The 19,680-nt window shown below is 44.4% G+C and overlaps 2 protein-coding genes across 2 annotated transcripts in view; both read right to left on the bottom strand.

Annotated features, from left to right (window-relative positions):
* The window catches only part of DIXDC1 (DIX domain containing 1), a 67,746-nt gene extending 66,620 nt beyond the window's left edge, over positions 1-1,126 (bottom strand). Inside the window, exon 1 of the mRNA XM_052652697.1 lies at positions 1,014-1,126. Coding sequence (XP_052508657.1) covers positions 1,014-1,073 — 60 coding nt within the window. The 5' untranslated portion in view covers positions 1,074-1,126. The remainder of the gene's footprint in view (positions 1-1,013) is intronic.
* A 9,583-nt stretch (positions 1,127-10,709) lies between these two features.
* On the bottom strand, positions 10,710-16,932 carry C15H11orf52 (chromosome 15 C11orf52 homolog). The gene is made up of 6 exons (XM_052653023.1): positions 16,851-16,932; positions 13,768-13,838; positions 13,541-13,566; positions 12,940-12,977; positions 11,696-11,769; positions 10,710-11,558 (listed from the first exon to the last, which is right to left on the bottom strand). The coding sequence occupies exons 1-6, from the start codon at positions 16,930-16,932 to the stop codon at positions 11,307-11,309; spliced, it is 543 nt and encodes a 180-aa protein (XP_052508983.1). The 3' UTR covers positions 10,710-11,306.
* Positions 16,933-19,680: the final 2,748 nt, after the last annotated feature.

Below are 19,680 nucleotides of genomic sequence, written 5' to 3'. Positions count from 1 at the left end.
AGCTAGGAAGGCAGCGGTGGACCAGGCATTCAGTCTTGCTTGTAATGTTCATATTTAAGAAGAGAATGTACTCATACGTTAACTGTTTAACAAAAAACACTAGTTAAAAAAAAAAACCTGAAACTTAAAAGAGTGGCATAAAGGGGAGAGAGGGAGAGGCAGAAAGAAAAGGAGGGAGGCAGAAAGAAAGACCAGACTAAGGGTCCAGCTCTGCTTGAGGTCTCCCTGGATGCTGAGCTAAGGCAACCGAGGGTGGGGTGCAGAAGCAATGCGAGAGGCTCGCAGCAAATCCCAAGGGGCAACGGTCCTGAACCAGAAAAAGGAAACCTAACAGAATTCTGAGAGAAACCAAGTGAAGAGAGACAGACTCCCCCTGCCCGCCCCAGCCCATACTGCCAGTCCGACTGAGACCCAGTTTCCAACTCTCCACAGGAAGGGGCAAACACCACTCCCCCTGCCCCCCACGAAATCTCTCCTCTCAGCCCTCTCTGCCAGTCATGCCCGAGGGTGAGGAGAAATGCACCGTCCTAGGTTTAGAAAGAGAGGTGAACATGAAGAGGGCACTTTCAGTGGACCACCCACTCGCCCTGCCCTCTCAAACTTTCCGCCAAGGCAACTGCCACCCCGCCCCTCCCTCAGCTCACCCACTGAACCAGAAGGAGCACCTTTTCCATGTATTCACGGGCCTCCCTGGAGGTCTCCTTAAGGTGGACTCCAGGGAGCGCGGAGACCACTTCTGGAAGGAGAGGACCTCTGAAATCTGCGGTCCTGTCTTCTGGGCTCTAGCAAGCATTCGTGGAAGCTCATGGCCCAGCATGGCGAGGAGAGGTCGGCCCTTTTGATTTCACCAGGCTCGACAGGACGGTACCCACCACCTTGGCCTCCTTAGGGCTCTGTGGGGGGATTGTCCTGGGGTCCCGATGAAGATGGGGGCACAGGAGGACCCGTCCCGGAGATGAGGCGGGCGGCGCCACGGCGAGGGGGCCGAGGGAGTGGGAGGAGCAGACGGTTACCTCGTTGAAGCCCTCCTGCAGGACGTCCAGTAAGCTCCCCCGGGTCAGGCAGGCTAGCATTGTTCCAGCCGGCCCCCTGGGCAGGGTCTCCGGCCGGCGGCCGCTGCCTCCTCCTCCCGGTGCACACAAAGCCTCTGGGCTCAGCTCACTGGGATGTCTGCGGAGTCCCGCATGCCACTTACTGGAAACCTAGACCTGGGCCAAACTAGCGGCCTCCACTGGGCATGCTCGCGCGGGGCTCGGCAGGAGGGGCCCGGGCGCTGCCGCGGTTCCTATAGAAACTGTTGGGCGCGCACCCGGCGGAGAGACGCTGGCGGGTGGGGGTTGGGGGGCAAGCCTGGTGTGCGCTAGGGAGAGCCCCGCGGCGCGCACACATGCACGCTCACACACCGGGCCGGGAGTGTGTGCATACGCCGCAGACACACACACAGAGCAGGCCTGCAGCCGGGCGTGCCGGTGTGTGTGTGCGCGCCCCGAGACTACACAGGCACGAGCGCACACAAACATAAATACGCACTGACACACCGGCGGGCATGGAGGCGTGTGCATGCGCTCGCTAGTGGTCACACAGACGCACGCGGCAGGTCTGCAGCGGGGAGTCCTGGAATCTGTGCGCGCCCCAAGTATACACGCGCGTGCGCGCGCACACAGCCGCACTGACACACAAGCGGGCATGCCGGCATGTGCATGCGCTACACACACACACACACACACACACACACACACACGCCACCGTGTGAATGTGCTACACACACATACACAGCCTTAACTTGAGGCCTCAAATGCCCCACCACAAGGTGGGTAGGAAGGCGAGTGAATTATAAGATTCCCCCTCCACCCACCGCAGACTAGCCGAAAACTGCAACCTTTTTCCACTTGGGGCCTGAACAGTGAGGTCAGAAGGGGACCTAAAGAAGGGGAAACAGAAGCAAGAGACAAAAAGAAGATAGAGAGACTTTAGTTACTGATGGTATTAGGATACATTTAATAAAATAATGGTAAATCAATCACAGGATAACAACAGATGCATCAAGGGTAAGCCAAGGATGAACAAAGCTTTACCAATAAAACTTTCTTTCTTCCTTCCTTTCTTTCTAAAGGAACTGATAAAATGTAAAACCTATATTTTAAATGGGTTTGAAATTAATTAAATGGGGTTTTAAGGAAAATCACTGCAAAATCTCCTGGTGCTTTGGAAAGAGTTAGATAAAAGCTTCCTCAAGTGAAACAGAACTCTTCCCCTCTGTTTCTCATTACTCCAGTCAACGGTCTTATTTATTTTTAAAAATACTAGTCATCTGTACTCTCAGTGCACTGCTCTTGTCTCTATAGGAAAATTGGAAGCTTGAAAGAACACCCATATTATGTTACACCTCGTGATCCCAGATGAGGGGAAGGGTTTCCAGAGTGTTAGGGCTCACAGAAGGTCAGACCTTGCCCCCAGGGACACAGCGGGGCAGTGACAGAGGCTGTGTGAGGAGCTAGAAGTCTATCCTGGTGATTTTGCAAAAGGCCAGATTCCCTCCCCAAACCCTCATTAGTACCTTAGCAAGAAAAGTCAGTAATGGTTCTTATTGAACCTAATGGCCTCCTCCTCAGGTCACTAGAGAAGAAAATCCTTTTCGGAGCCGAACTAGCCTTATCTTGCCTGAAAGTCTAAAGCTGCTAAACACAAAGATGCTTCTGAGAAAAGACACACCTCCTTCTGACCACAGGAAACAGGGAGTAGAAGTCAACCCGAGGTGTTCAGTGACTGCTGCTGGTGAATGCAGTGGGTTCAATTCTGGCTAAGGCTGGGGGAAAAGCCATGACACCACATCAAACTGAACCTGAGCAGCCCACAAGTCAGCAGACCCATCCTTCGAGCTGGCGAATTTGGTTGCCAAGAACTCCCCTTGCCACCTCCACAGTTTATGGTGCAACACCCTTCAGTTAAGTCACTAATGCAAATTAATGCAACAAGCCCCCTTTTTAAAGAGAAGTGTGAAATTTCCAAGAGCATAAAATCGTATGCAGCACATCTACATACATAGTGATGTGCAACCAGAACACCCAGCGGGTGGATCCCTGGCTGGAGGATACTGATTGGCTGACAGCCCATCGTGCTCTGGACACAGCAAAAATTACTGAGACACCAGAGGCAGGTCCTGTGACAGGCATCTATGCCAAGAGGTCACTGTTCCTCAGAGGACAAGCTATTTATCAAAGTGGGACCTGTGAGCTCAGTGTTCCTGGGGAAAAGACTTCCTAAATCACTGAATTTTAAAGCTCCAAAAAAAGATCTCATCTGGCCCAACTCTCTCATCTCACAGATAAAGGAACCAGGGCTAGCAGAGGTGCTCACAGTCACCTAGCAAGTCAATGTGTGCTCACTGGCTTCCAACTCTTTGGGACCCCATGGACTTATTTAGCCTGCCAGGTTCCTCTGTCCATGGGATTTTCCTGACGAGAATACTGGAGTGGGTTGCCATACCCTCCTCCAGGGAATCTTCCTGACTCAAGGATCAAAACCACATCTCCTGCATTGCAGGTGGGTTCTTTACCTGCTGAGCCATCGGGTAGCAAGTCAATACAGGAGCTAAAATCTGAACCAAAGTCCTCTGAGGCCCAGTCCTGTGTGATTCACTGACTGCTGGAGGAATTAGAGAGAACTGTGGTAAACAGACACACAATCTATTATAGCGCATGTGGTCCAAGACTGCACTATTCCTTGGAAGCCTGTAATAACACCCACCACATATCCCACAGCAATAGTGTCCAACAGATCTTTCTGTGATGGTGGCAATATTCCATGTCTGTGCTGTCCAATCCAGTGGCCGCTAACCACGTGTGGCTAATGAGAACTTGAAAATGTGGCAAAGGTAAGGGTGGAACCAAAATTTAAACGGCATTTAATATTAATTCATTTCTATTTAGGCAGTACAATTTCAAAACAGTCTGTTCTACTGTCTCCACACAACTATTAGACTGTTCCCCAAATTATAATATGTTCACATATAGTCTGTCTCTCAGACTTGGAAAAAGCACAAAATTCTTGTTGCACCAGATAATATCTCAATTTTTTTTTTTTTTCACTCAAGAGATATGTTCATCCTACTTGTTATCATGGTCTGACTTAGAAAGTGACCCAGGCAAAGAGTCAAGCTTTAGCTCTAAGCAGCACTAACATTTCCTCTTCCCTCTGTCCTCTCCATCTCACCCCCTTGTGATATCAACACAAGAGCTAGGAGGATAGATGGGCTAATTCAACGACCTCAGAATAACTAGGACAATGATCTACATCCTGTGATGTCCGAACAACGGAAAACTGCAAGCCAGTCCAGGTAGCTGGAACCATTCCCACCTCTGCAGGCCTGTTATTCACTCTGCCTGGAGGAGAGGCGAAGAGTCCAAGCAAGCTGCTTTCGGCATAGCTCTGCCGTGCTGCCTCGTTTTTGAAATTATACCAAGCTTCCTCAGTCCTGCCTTACTTTAACATTGAAGGCAATGGATAAACAACAAGCTCCCACTGTACAGTACAGGGAACTATAATCAGTAGCCTCTGATGAACCATAATGGAAAAGAATATGAAAAAGAATGTAGATATATGTATAACTGAATCACTTGCTGTACAGTAGAAATTAGCACATTATAAATCAATAATACTTGAATTAAATAAAACTTTTCAAAAACCAATAAAGGCAGATACTTTACTCACTAATGAAAACTTACCTGAATATCTACCTACAACAGTATTAATAATAGCAAAATTGAGCTTTTACTATGTCCTAAGCCCTGTACTAAAACACTTATATACATTAGTTCAGCTGATGGTCACAGTTACCACGATTAGTAAGTTATTTTTATTGTCCCCACTTTACACATACAAAAAGAGAGATCTGAAGGATAATTTGCCCCAATCCAACTACGAAGCAGTGAAGCCAAAGTCCAGATTCTTAATCATTATGCAAAACTTTTATATGATGTTACAGCATAGAAGGAACTCACTATATGTTTTTAGTTGTATAAAAGAATGAGCCAGTGGAGGAAACCCTGGCAAACTCATTCATGACTTCTATTAATACAAACAATAACATGTTAGCCTAAATAAGCTTTGAACCTTAAACAAAACTGTCATTTGGTAAAAATATTGACTGTGACTTCTCCCTGCAGAGAACTAAGAAGTGTGAAATTCACACCTATGTAAAATTTAACACATCTATTATGGGCAATCATTAATGACTATAAAGAAGCAAAAAGATAAGTCTGAATAAACAAACAATTAAAATTGTCAGTGGAAATATTCAAAATGACTCTGAAATAATTTCTTAATCTTTTTCTGTTTTCTCACATTAGCAAGTTCCTTGGCAGTAACATATGTTTACCATTTCCACTGCATTTATCTTCAGAGACATCACCATAAATACATATACACAAAAGGGCTCACGTCTACCAGCAAAGTCCCAAACGTGTCCTGGCTCCTAAACTGCATCTCTTTGTCCCCAGGCTTTTCTGCCAGTCTGCATCCCTTAATCTTCCTTAGACAACGCATTCATCTTGCTGTTCAACTGCTTTAACATCTTCAAACACTGACTTCTGCTAGCTTGTCAGATATAAATTCCTCACGCCCAGCTTAAGGGCTCCCCCTGCTCGCTGCCTATGCTCGGTTTGTCGGCTCCTCACAGTCGCATAGATTCACAAGGCTCATTTTCACCTCTATACCTTCATGACTATCACTTTGCACAGAAGGTTCCACACTTCTGCTACTCAAATCTTTACAGTGCGTAGTTCAAGTTCCACTTCTTCCTGGAACTCCTCTGACCGCTCTTGATTTTGTTCAAATCAAGACAGAGCTGATCGTCATCTGCCTGGAACACTCACCTCCCAGATAACGCATGGTGCCTCCCTCCTCTTGTTTCAGGTCTCTGTCTAAACGAGCTGATCCTTTTGGCCTTTTCTGACCACTCTACACAAAATGATACCACCTCCTCATGTCAGCATTCCCAGACCTCTTTGCCTGTTTTGTTTTCCTAACATCCATCACCAGCTTTGATACTCTATGCTGCTGCTGCTGCTAAGTCGCTTCAGTCATGTCCGACTCTGTGCGACCCCATAGACGGCAGCCCACCAGGCTCCCCCGTCCCTGGGATTCTCCAGGCAAGAACACTGGCGTGGGGTTGCCATTTCCTTCTCCAGTGCATGAAAGTGAAAAGTGAAAGTAAAGTCGCTCAGTCGCGTCCGACTCTTAGCGACCCCATGGACTGCAGCCTACCAGGCTCCTCCTTCCATGGGATTTTCCAGGCAAGAGTACTGGAGTGGGGTGCCACTGATACTCTATAGTTACTGGTTTATTGTCAGCCTCCCTTCTGCCCAGAATGTAAGCTCCATGGGGGCAGGGAGTTTTGTATGTTTCGCTACTGATTTATGTCTAGAACCAAGAATATTTCATGGCGTATAGTATATGCTCAGTAAATACTGGCTTCTTCTCTTTAAAATCCAAAGTGACAGCATGCTCTTATACTTTATCAGTATTTTATAGTTCACTTAGGAATGTGAATTTTTTGTCTCTTTCACTATGTTTTGAAGATATATATAAATAATTTCTAGTATCCTCCTATATTTCCTCTCCTTCACTAATGCAGTCTTTCATTAAACATTCATTAAATGTATATGGAGTACCAGGTCCTATTCTTTGGCAAAAACTTCAAGAAGTTACAGTTACACATAAACACACACATAGAGGCAAGAAACAAGACTGAAAGGAAGAATAGTGAAAGGAGGACTAGTAAAACAGAGAGTCCAATATTAATATATGGGGACAGAGTGTACAGAGTGATTGTGACAGACTGAGTGGGGAGAAAAAAGGAAAAAGAGACAGAATGGTGTGAGACTAGAGTAGGATGTTGCCAAAGTAATCACCAGATGCTAGTGCTTAATATAAACTGTACCAAAGAAGATATGCAAATATATCCTACATGCATTTAAAAATTCACATTTTAAAAGTTATCTGCCAGCTATCCTATGGGAAAAAATTAGATTAAGACTAGCGCCATCTAGTGGAGATTTTGGAAGTGACCCTAAGTTTTTCTCTGATTACACAAAACACTTGTAAATGCCCACGTATCTCTGGTCTGCCACTCACAATGCATTAGGGTTGCACATGACTAATTCCACTCATGAAATAATCTTTCTCAAAAAAAAGAAAGAAAGAAAGAAAGAATCTTTCTCCAGGACCCGGGTTTCGCTGTAAGAAGTCGCCACAGTTCTAACATAGACGTTCCTATCTCCCAACTGATGTCCCTCTGCTTCTGAAGAATGTATACAAAATCAAACACTGCAATTCTTCTTTTAAAAAGTAAGTTATTATTTAAAATGTCCACATCTTTTGACCTAGCATTCTACTTCCGGAACTCTATCCTAAGGGAAAAAAGTCTTAAATGAGAAGATCAGTTAGTTATTTACAATGTGGGGCTTCCCTGGTGGCTCAGTTTGGTTCAGTTTGTAAGGAATCCACCTCCAATGCAGGAGACCTGGGTTCGATCCCTAGGTTGGGAAGATCCCCTGGAGAAGGGAATGGCAACCCACTCCAGTATTCTTGCCTGGAGAATCCCATGGACAGAGAAGCCAGGCGGGCTACAGTCCACGAGGTTGCCGAGTCAGACACGACCGAGCAACTAAGCACTGACACATTTATAACGCAGGGACAGGAACCGACAAATCCAGCAACAAAGAGAAGGTCAAGGAAATTACAGCTGTTATGATGAATACCAGACATTTGTATTCATATTCAAACAAACATTTTAGCAATTTCATATTAATAAACATGAAGGTAAAAAAGCAAAAGGTAAAAACTGTGTGCATATGATCTCAAATATGTAAATAATATATATAGAAAAAAAGACCAGAGGAAAATATTCTAAAATATTAACAGGATTGCTTCTATATGGAAGGATTACGTTTTTTAAAGAAATGCACTATTTCCCAAATTCTCTATGATTCATGTACACTGTTTATATAATAAATATTATTGAAATCTTTTAAACAACCCATATATTCTGACTGCTGCGGCTGTTAGTCACTAAGTTGTGTCCAACGCTTATGTGACCATGGACTGTAGCCTGCCAGGCTCCTCTGTCCACGGGATTTTTTGATTAATTGCTTGAAATTTTCAACCTCTGCCTGATTTTATTAATTCCAAAAAAAGATAATAATCAAGTGAGCCAGTCTTTCCACAAGAAGGGGAAGCTAGAAAAGAAAGCAAACATATTACAGTTTTGTTCCAGGATCTGAATCCTGATGGAGAAATCCCCCAGTTGTTGAGTTATACTGAAATTCCATTAACGTCATCACACTTCTCTCAATAGAATGCCAGAAACTTACAGAGGGCTCTGCTGGCAGCAGGGAGTTACAGAGTCTCATAACCACTTGGGTACCCATCTTCAGAATCCCCAGAAGAACCAGATCAGGGCCACCTTAAAATAGGAGGGGAAAGATACAGGCAAAAATACAGGTCAGGAAAAAAATTCCAAAAGTTAAACCTATTTAGAGGGGTCAGGTTCCTACTCCAGGCTAACCCATTTAAGTCATCTGGAAGTATAAAAAAATAGGACCCCAGTTAGCAGGAAATCCAGCCCAAGATACTATAATTACAACAGAGCTATCCCAATGGCGTTTTAAATACTAATCATTTAGGTTTTAATACTGAAAAAGCAAAAACAAATGCTTCCCTATCATCAGTCAAGGAAGAATGCATTTCCCCTCTACCCTAAATGTATCATTCTGTTGACAGAAATAATCAATAAACAATCTATAATAGGAGTAGAAAGGAATTTTATTTGAGCCAACCTGAGGACTATAACCCAGAGATAGCCTCTCAAATAAATCTAAGCAACTGCTCTGGAGAAGCATAATTATCAGCACAGTTTTAAATCTTGTCAGAACAAAGAACATCAAAGAAGTCAGAGGTTCATTCCTTCAAGTTTTCAAAAAAACAGATCAGCATGTACACAGGAAGTCGGTTTGGCCTTGGCGCTTGGGAAGGGAATCATCATCGAAGGAGTAACAGCACTGGTGTCCCAGGAAGAGAGGCATTTAACCTTTATTTTTAACATGCATGTTCTGTATTTCTAGTCAGCGCACCCTTTTCTATAATGATTAAAGCAGATGTAAAATATATGTTTGATAAGGCACAAGCAGGTTGTTTTAGTTAGCACAAAATTCAAGTTAAATCATCTATAAGTTGGAATGACTTCCTCAAACCTCAATATGTGAAAATTTCCTCCATTAAGTCAAAAACCATAGAAAGGATTCTGAAGACAATGAGGAGAAATAACCAGGAGCTCTGCTTCTGACTCACTTTTCCCTGCATCCTCAAGAATTCAGTTTTAACCAGAATGGGAGCACTTATATTTCAAGGCAGAAATTTTTATAAAGCACTTGAAGTTTAGAAAGGGCTATTACCTATATCAACTTTATTTGAAATAACCCTTGGAAATAGAGTTCATTTTATTATCCACAACTAATCAGGTGAGTGGGTTGTTATCCCGATCAGTAGCGCAGGCGGGGTTCTAGCCACGTCTGAATCCACAGGCACTAATTCTGTGCCAGAGGACACAGAAGATAATAGTGGTGACAATGATGATAGCAGCAGCCAACGTTTGTTCACATACTATAAACTCTTCCAAGTGCTTTAAATTCCCACAAACACTCTAAGAAATTGATCCTATTGTATCTGACTTTTTTTTTTTTTTTTCGCTGCCATTCCATTTTTCAATACTCTATCCATTTTAAGGAATCTTTCCTCCCAGGAACAAAGCCAGGGGCCGCGGTATTTGGGGAGAATGGTGTACAGCTTGAGAAAGGGAAGTCTTCAAGCTCTGAAAGTATGACTCAAGGACAGCACTCTTAAGAACCTGCAAAAGCTCTGAGAGGGTTTAAACCTGAAACTTCCACCTCCTTCCCACCACACCCTCACCCCTCCGTTTGCCCCCAGTTCTGTTCTGGGAAGTTTAACCGGTGATGATAATACTTTCCAGGTACACACCACCTTTCAGTACCTACCTTTTAAAGCGTCGATGTGTCTGGTTCCTCATCTTCGTCCCCAGCCTTTCTGAGAACCGCCTTCTCCTGCTGTAGTGTCGCCTCTGCGTGCCCGTTGCCATGGTGACGGCAGAGCCCGGCCTGGACCGATCCGCCTCCAGAGGGCGGGAGCCTGCCTTCATCCTCCCGGGCTCCGCCCCCTACGACTCTGACCCCGCCCCCTGCCTGTCCAGACCCGCCTCCTAATGGCCCAGAGCGCATTGCCTGCCAGGCTTCACCACTCCTCCTGCCGGCCATGCCCCGCCTCCTGAGGGCCAGAACTCCGCCCCTTGCCCGTCTAGACCTACCTCTTGCTGGCTCGGACCCTGCCTCCTGATTCCCAGAACCCTGCCCCCTGCCTACTAGACCCACCTCTTACCGGCCCAGACCCCGCCCCGGAGCTCCGCCTTTCGCAGCTGGGAAGCACCCTTCAGTGTGTGCCAACCGCACCCGGGGGGCTCTGCTTCCGCAGCAGCCGGTACGGCGTCGGAAAGTGGTTGGTCTTCCTTACCGCCCTGAGGCTGAATGAGAGCTCGCAGACCTTCACCCAAGAAAAAGCACCAACCAGTTTCCTTATGCAATTTATTGATCCTAACGGCTCCGCACCCCTGAGAGAAAACAGTCCAGCTTAAGGGGAAGTTTCTGGGCCTCGAAGTGCTGTCGACATCAGTGACTTGACGTCCTTGCAATCGATGGTCCGAAAACGCTTGCTTAAGTCCCTGCCCTCACTTGTTTGTGCAGCGTCTGGATCCTTTTGACCCAGCCTCTGAGGAATTTGCCCAACCCAGATCTAGGAGCTGTGTACAAGAGCTCTGAATGCTTCCCAGAGCACCTCTTCTTCAGCTTTGGAGCTGAAGGTGTGTAGAAGGGATACCATCAAATGAACTCCAACAAAGTCAGCTCAGTTGCAAGTGCTTCAAGGGTAACCTGTTCTTTCTGCACTTTCCCAGAAGGCAGGAGCAAAGATAGGGGTCAAAACCCCACCTTCTTGCACACTCAACCTAGCGCCCTCATTCTGTACAACTCCATCCACCCCCAGGTAACTCAAATACGACTCCAAGCTAATGGTGGCAAATAAGAGATAGGCCGAGGCAGAGCACAGGACTGGGAGTTTGCAATTCCGGGGGCTCTGGAGTTCTTTAAGCCTAAAACGTGTCCACTGTTCCTAGGCTGCCAGCCAGTCCCCCAAAGCCATAGTGATGAAATGATGCCAACAGATACCTCCCCCATCAGGGCTCACACAAGGGTCCCATTCTTGCTGTCATAGCGAGGTGTGACCTGGGGGAAGCGAAGGGTCGCATACTCTGTGGCATTTTTTAACTGCAGGTGCTTCACCTCCTGGACAGAGCGTGGCTGGGGAAGTCTGTACAGTTGAATGTCTGCATAATACAAGCTGCTGTCCTCCGACCTGAGGCTTTGACGACTCCTCTCCTGAGACGCAAGCTGCCTTAACACCTGCTCATACGTGTGTCCCATTGTGTCGTGGTCCTGAGAGGAACAAACAGCATTAAGGGAGATTCTTGGCTTGGTTGCTCCCTTTCCCCCTCTGTCTCAGGCTGGACAAGCTGAGTCCTGGGGTGCCAGGTCTGAACGGCCTCCTAGGAGGGACCGAGGCTTGTCATTACCTTCGTGTCATTCAGTTGCCGCCACCGCTCATGCTGAGGCTGCTGCTGCCTCAGTGTTCGTCTTGCTTGGCTCCCTGAGAGGAAGAAATCCGACTTTAATCCGCTTTCTCTTCTGTCTCTATTGAAACTACCCTCTTCAAATCTCTGTTAAATTATCACGGTGGGCTTCTGACTAATCTCCCTGCCTCTCCTCTCATCTCTCACTTCCACCATTCCCACATCCAAACTCCTTAGCAGAGTATACAACCTGGCTCTTTTACAATCTGCCAATAATACCTTGCATCCTAATGTTTCAGCGGCCCCTAACATAATTTACAATTTCACGTTGGGACTTCCTTGATGCTCCAGTGGTTAAGAATCCACCTTCCTATGCAGGGAATACACGTTCAATCTCTAGTCAGGGAACTAAGATCCCCACATGCCAGAGGAGCAGCTAAACCCGTGTGCCATAACAGAGTCCTCGCACTGCAACAAAGACCCAGCACAGCCAAAATAAAATAAAGTAAAAATAAAAAACCCCAAAACAATTATATATTGAGAGCCCATGGTATACCAGGCTCTGTGTCCGCATTCTGGGGATAGAAGGATGAGTTGGCTGTTTTCTCCACTGCAGGGAACTTGCAGTCTACCAGGAGAGACAAAAGTATACAGACTATTACAGTGCAATGTGGTAAGAGCTCAGCTACAGCAAACATTTGATCACTTTTCATAAAGTCACTTTCTTCTCTCTCTTCTTATTTCTGCATGCTCCCTGCTTCTCTTCCACCTTATAAACTTGCTATTATTCCTTCAACATGGGTGCTTTCCCCGTTCTGTAACAGCCTGAGTGTGGTGCTGTTGAGAGCACTGGTGCATGGCATTACGATTCTTTGTTTATGTGTATCTCTCTCTCAAACTTGATTTTCAGCTCTTCTAGGGCCAGACCTCAGTGTACCCTTCCCCTCATGCCTCTCTGCCTCCTCCAGATCCTGCAGAGTGCTTCACATACACTATAAGTGTTCTGTAAATTTTTGCTGGATGAATGAAAGAACGAACAACCAACCTCGCTACTCTGTGATAATGGGAAGGATGAGGTTCAGAGTTTCAGAGGTGGTCTGGAACACAGTAACCTAAGGATCTCTTTGGTGGACTATCTCCCTTTAGTCTTGCTCCACCTTACACTCTTTCTTAAGACACTGGTTCTATTATCCTCTATTCTCTCATATGCACTCCCCTCCGCACTCCCCACCCCCAACTCCCATTACCTATTTTCTTCTTCTTCTGTAAAGTTGATGTACAGCCCCTGTGAAAGGAAAAACAGATCGCCCATGTGTAAGAACCTGGCCTCTGTCTTCCCTCCTACATCCTTTGCCCTGTGCTCTCCTTAGCATTCTGGTGGGATGACTTTGCCTCACCTCCCTCTAACAAAGATTCACCCTGAGCCAGCCCCAAAGCATTTCTCAAGGGTACCACACTTCTCCCAAGGGGATGGTTCTGGAAGGTGGAGTGGTACAACTGACACAACCAAACCCAAAATATAGCCCCAGGCAAGCAGGCGCTACATGCCGGGGATGTAGTTGGGTTGAGGGCTATTCTGGGATTGTCTAACAGGCAAACCCCAGCAGAGGGCAAGGGAATCCTGCCAAAGAAGGGGACATTCCTGGACTCAGAGACCCTCTTGCTTTTCCTTTCGCTTCTTTTTTTCAGGGTCTCTGTCAACCCAGGATTCTTATCCTGGGAGTCACAGAAGCTGCCACAACCAGGGCTGACTAATTAAGACTCCACAAAGCCCTTTCCTGACAGGTGACCTCCATCCCTGCTTCTTCGTCCTTGTTTCTAATTAACAGAGAGAGAGAGACGTTTAACCTTTGAAGTCCACAGCCCAGGAAGCTCTGAATTTGGGGAGTGACTCAGCTATACTGCCTTCCCTGCAGGACAGCTCTCTTATACTTATTTCTGAGCCCCTAGGGTCCCTGATGGAGCCAGCATGTCTGCGTGATTGTCAGCTGCGTGATGGCCAGAGAACAACACTTGTCTGAGGAAATAGGCTGAATACTTCGTGGCTTACTCCGGTTGCTTTTTCTTCCTAGTACCTTTCCAGCTCTCACCAGAGCCAGCTCTATTTGTCTGACTTCTGTCTCCCCAAGGAAGTTTCCTTCTTTAGCTAATTAAAAAGAAAGGGGGAAGAGGACTTGTAGATCATGTTCATTTTACCACTGTAGAAAACTTGGGATTTTTCCACACATATCGGACAGAGGTTCGTGTTTTGGTTTGATTTTTGGTTTTAATGCAGCTTACTGAGTTGAGAGCAATTAGTCTCCATCCAAACTCTACAGGTGGTTCAGAAAAAAAAGCTTTGAAACTATTTCTGGGTCTGTCTACTTCCCCTTCTGCCACTTCAGCTCTTCCTTTCTCTTACCATTGCATAAGCATAGCCTAATCCTAGCCTCTAAGTCCTTGCCCCTGGTCACTATTCTCTTCCTACTTACTTCTACTTAAACTGATAAAATAATAATGCTAAAATAAGATGCACTTGGGTGACTCAGATTTAGTGAGCAGAGCCTGTTCCCAAGTTGGATGTTGCACAATGCCTGGACGTGAACCCAGATGGAATATTCAGTTAGACTCGTGGGTGATAGGATTTTATTTTTAGCTCAGAATTAAGGAAACCAAATGAGTACTCTCCTATATTGGTAGTAAGAATAAAAATTGGTGCAATTTTTCTAGAATGCACTTGGCAATAAGTGTGAGAGGCCTTAAACATAAATGTAGGTAACCACTGATGTAGCAGTTCCAACCTATAATCAAACAGGTGCATATGTGGATATTTATTACAGCATTATTTATAATTTCAAAAAATAGGAAATATCCTAAATGTCCAACATTGGGAACTAACTAAATAAATGGCATCTCCAATCAATGGAATATCATACATCAATTTAAGAAAGATGTTGGAAGAACACCTAATAGCATGGAAATTTTTCCTCTTTATTAAGATAATAAAAAGCCAATATGTTTTGGGATAAAAACTATGCATATAAGAATTTAAAATGGATTATGTGGAAATACACCGAAATGTTCCTATCATCTCTGGGTGCTTATATTTATGGTTGTTTCTTACTTTCTGCTCTTTGGTATATTCCAAATGTTCTACAATGAATATGTATTACTTTTGTAATCAGAAAAAAATTTTTTATAAAAATCTTTTCAATTGTCATAGTGCCTTTAAGTTTCTGGAAGTTTGAGAAATAGAGAAGAACAATATTTATCCAATCCTACTAATATTCAAGAAGAAAAAATATATATCTTGGTTAGGTTATTTGGTGTAGCGTTTCTAGCCAGGCTCTAGATTTAGATTGATAGTATCAGACTAGCTCTATGATCATTAGCAAGTTTTCTACTTCATGAGGCTTCCATTTTCATTTTATTTATTTGAAAAAAAATTTTTGACTGTGCCACATGGCATGCAGGATCTTAGTTCCCTGACCAATGAACAATCCCATATCCCCTGCAATACAAGCACGGAGTTATAACCACTGGACTGCCATGGAAGTCCCTCCATTTTCTTATTAAATGAAAATAATAATAGAACTTAAACCTCATGAAAGTGAAGTCGCTCAGTCACATCCGTTTCTTTGCAACCCCGTGGACTGTAGCCCACCAACCTCCTCCGTTCATGGGATTCTCCAGGCAAGAATACTGGAGTGGGTTGCCATTTCCTTCTCCAGGGGATCTTCCCGTCCCAGGGACTGAACCCAGGTCTCCCGCATTGCAGGCAGACGCTTTAACCTCTGAGCCACCAAGGAAGCTCTTAAACCTCATGGCATTACTGTAAAAATTTAAAAATAGATGTAAAATACTCAGCTAAGTGTCGGGTGTATAATAAGCATTGGTCAAAGCTGACTACTATGACTACCATCATCAGAGGAAGAAATAACCAAACATGAAGGATATGAAAACTTGGGGGAAAAGGGAGTGAAAGACACTTTACACCCCCTCCTTTGGAATTTTTTATGTTTCTAGATGTCTTATGTCTATAGGATATCTCAGAGTTGTAAAAGTGCTTCATTTGTTTTTTCAATCCTGACAGTATTCTGGAAAATTATTTGTTCTTGTTTTATAAATGAGCCAACCAGGGACCTAAAACTTTGGTATCTTACTCAAGAAGGCAGGGACCAAATTTCTTATTTTTACTTTGCCATCTGACTCTACCATTATGGCTGGTACACATAGGTGTTCAATAAAATATCTCTTTAACAAATGAATGGATACATAAATGAATAGTAGCAACAGGACCTGAATCCAATGTGCTTTTCAATGTACCTCACCTATCTCTCTAAACATGATACTTTACAGAAACAGGACACCCTCAAGACAGATGCAGGCCTGGAATAGTATAGAAGAAAGCAGTGGACAGGATAAAACCAGGTCTAGTGGGTTATCGAGTAAAAAAGAAATAACAGGCCTTGAATGGTGTTGCTTGTGCTGAGCTCACATCATCAAACCATGGCTTGATACCTAGCCTAACTGGAGTTTCAACCTTCCCCAGGAGCATAGTCTTATATGGTCAGTTTGGAATTATCTGGTCAGCACCAGTGAGGTAGTCTATCACATAGACCTTTTCCATTGCCCAGAGGAAAATGAGGTCATCTGCTCTTCTCTGACCCCTCCCTCTTCTGCCTATGAAAACCTTCCATTTTGTACAGCTTCTCAGAGCTCCTTTCTACTCGCTAGATAAGATGCTACCTCATCATGAGCCCTTCGATAAAGTCAATTAAATTTTGAAAATTTACTTGGCTGAATTTTTGCTGTTGAACAACAGTGATGAAAATACTGGAAAAGAAGAATAAAGACAATTCATTTATTTTGAGGCTTCCCCATATTATCTGCTCTTCAAGTCTGTGATCTAAACAACATAGGTAGTGTTATCTAGTGTTATCTACATTATATATGAGGGAGAAGAGAAGTCACAGGATTTGCCTGAGGTCACACAGCAAACAAATGTGAAAATTATATTCCAATATTCCTTAGATATTCTTCTTCTCACTGCTACCCTTTAAAATAAATATTTCTCACACAGCAAACAAATGTGAAAGTTATATTCAAATACTCCATGGATATTCTCCTTCTCCTCACTTCTTACCCTTTTAAATAAACATTTCTCCAATTGATTTACTTGATTCTGGCGATGGTATTATGTAGTGGTTAAAAGTATGGGTTTTGAGGGACTTCCCTGGCGGTCCAGTGGTTGACCCCATGCTTCCGATGCAGGGGGCGAGAATGCCATCCCTGGTTGGGAGACTAAGATCCCACATGCTGTATAGTATAGACCAAAAAAAAAAAAAGGAGGGGCTTTGAAGTCAGACAGGTCTGAGTTGGAATCTTGGTTTATTTGCTTATTAGCCATGTGACCTCAGACAAATTAGTTAACTTCTTTGCGCCTCAGCTTCTTAGCTGTAGAACAGAAGGAGTAAGGCCACACCTCCCTCCAAATTGTTGGGGAAATTAAAGGAGATTATTAAGTGCCTGGAACATAATAAGTTCTCAAATTATTACCATTATCTGGGGGAGAAAGGAAGAGAATAAAGGGAAAGAGGAGGAAGAGAAGACAAACAGAAGAAAACATCGATTCACCATTCCATTTCTGTCCTCATCATTTGGCAGACAGCTGCCTTGGCTGTGTTTTTGAGGTTTCCTGAAAGGAGGGGGCACAGAATGGGGTGCTGCTCCTGGGGGTGCCAGGTGAAGAAGGTGACAGTGGGGAGTTGGCAGAGCACTACCTGCAGGCTTTCTCTTATCCTTGGGGCCTCTGTGTCCACCAGCAGAGACCTTGCCCTCCGACCTTTCCCCCTACTCACCAGCTTCTCCCGCAGCAGAGCTGGTTTCCCATGGTGCTCTATCTCCCGGGGAGCCCAGCTCTTTTTCCACAGAAAGAGGCTTGTGCATTTCCTGGTTCCCGGTTCAGCTTTCAGCAGCAGCTCCCGGGGAGTCTCTGCCAGTGTCAGATTTCAACCTAACAGGTTGGACTTTGGAAGCCACCTGCTGGATAGATTCCCAGGTGACTGCTTCCAGCCAGAGGGTAGAGGAACACACAAGAGCTCCAGGTGAGAGCGATCTCACCTTCAGGATTTGGAGCTGTTTTGAGAAGTGTGAACTCTTAGCCCTCAAGCTTCAGTAAAAAGAAACCTGAGATAGAAAAGGGTTCTGGGTTTCCTTAAGAAATGTCTCTCTACTACACCACACTGTCATTGAAATATATCCTCTATAATAAAAGTCTTACCTATGTGTCCCTAGCACTACTCAGGTTTAATTGCGTTTCACTTTGATGGTCACTGGTATCAGTCTCTTATCCTTGTCCAGAATCTGGGTTTGAAGACTGGACTCTTTTGGAAACTAAAATTTAGGGCAATGTATTCCTTTTGTATTCTCTCTTGCTAGTGGAATGAATGTGGGCAAATCACTTTTTTTCTAGGACCTGTGGAAATGAAGGACTGAACTCATCACTTAATCCCCTTTCTGATTTTATGATTGGAGTGGTCTTAGCACTTCTTAACCATTCACTTCTCCCTTGTCAGTACAGAACTATGGAATCTCCCTTTAATTTCAACTCAGCTTCTCCTCCAATGACCGAAGTTAGACTCATTCCACACTCATTGGCAACTAGGATGTAGTTGAGCAAATTCCTTAGTAGAAAATAGGGATTCTTGGAGAATTTGTGGAACCTATATGGCTTGACTTCAGTGTTCCCACCCCATCTTTAGTGTATTGTTTAAACACCCAATTATTTGTGTGTCCCTTAAGGATGTTCAGAATCCAGCACTCAGCCCTGTAATCCACAGAGAGTACCCTGGACTCTTCATTCTTCCTCCATCTTCTCTCTTCATGAAAAACAGGGATAAAAAGAGTGACAGCCTTATAGGATTGTGGTGAAAATTAAGTGAGATAATGTATATAAAACTCTAATCCAGGACCTGACACATGGGACCCTTTCAGTAAGTCCTAGCTATGGTTATTATTATTTTGTTCTCAGCTAATTGTTAGATGGTATAGCATCTTACTTTATTATCTGGTGCTAAATCATTGCACTAGCCTCTTATTTCACGGCCATGCTTCTCCCTGGCAAACCACTCTGCACTCTACTATTAACTGTATTCTTTTCATCCTGTTACCCAAACTTCTTAGCCTGGTACTCAAAGCCCTTCATAATCTGGTCCCTTTTCAGCTACTTTCTCTAATTTGAAGGAAAACACTTGAGATTTTTTATATGACCAGAAACTCCAAAGGAACCAGCACTGTGTTGTGGCAATCAGAAAACCTGATACACTTTAAGCAGCATTAATAGAAGTCTAGAGCGATAAACCAGAGAAGGCAATGGCACCCCACTCCAGTACTCTTGCCTGGAAAATCCCATGGACGGAGGAGCCTGGTGGGCTACAGTCCATGGGGTTGTTAAGAGTTGGACACGACTGAGCGACTTCACTTTCACTTTTCACTTTCACGCACTGGAGAAGGAAATGGCAGCCCACTCCAGTGTTCTTGCCTGGAGAATCCCAGGGATGGGGGAGCCTGGTAGGCTGAAGCGACTTAGCAGCAGCAGCAGAGTGATAAACAAGGGTATTGATTTTTCCACTGAAATATGTACCAGTCAGTACATGATTGGAATAACAGTTTTAGGTTTACATGTTGAATTTCAAGTTACACTGTCAAGAGGCAGTGTATTCAAAAAAAAGTTGTCTGAGTTGAAAAATCCTATAAAAGACGGTTAAAAGAATTAGGCATGTTTCACTGGGAAAGAAAACCAGTAGGAAGAAATTACTGAAATGCAGATTTTGGTTCAATAGCAGAAAGAATTTATAACAGATATGTCCAAAAAAAAAAAAAAATGAAGTGAGCTACTTTATGAAGTTCTAAGCTCTCTGTCACTGAAAATGTCCCAGAAGTTGATTAATAATCTTCAAAGTGTTTGAATGGGTTGGGGATTTGGACAAAATCAGAGGTTGCAATTT

The sequence above is a fragment of the Budorcas taxicolor genome, chromosome 15 (assembly GCF_023091745.1).
Source record: "Budorcas taxicolor isolate Tak-1 chromosome 15, Takin1.1, whole genome shotgun sequence".
NCBI lineage: Eukaryota > Metazoa > Chordata > Mammalia > Artiodactyla > Bovidae > Budorcas > Budorcas taxicolor.
The sequence above is the reverse complement of the archived record's forward strand: the minus strand, read 5'-3'. Positions and strand labels throughout refer to the sequence as shown.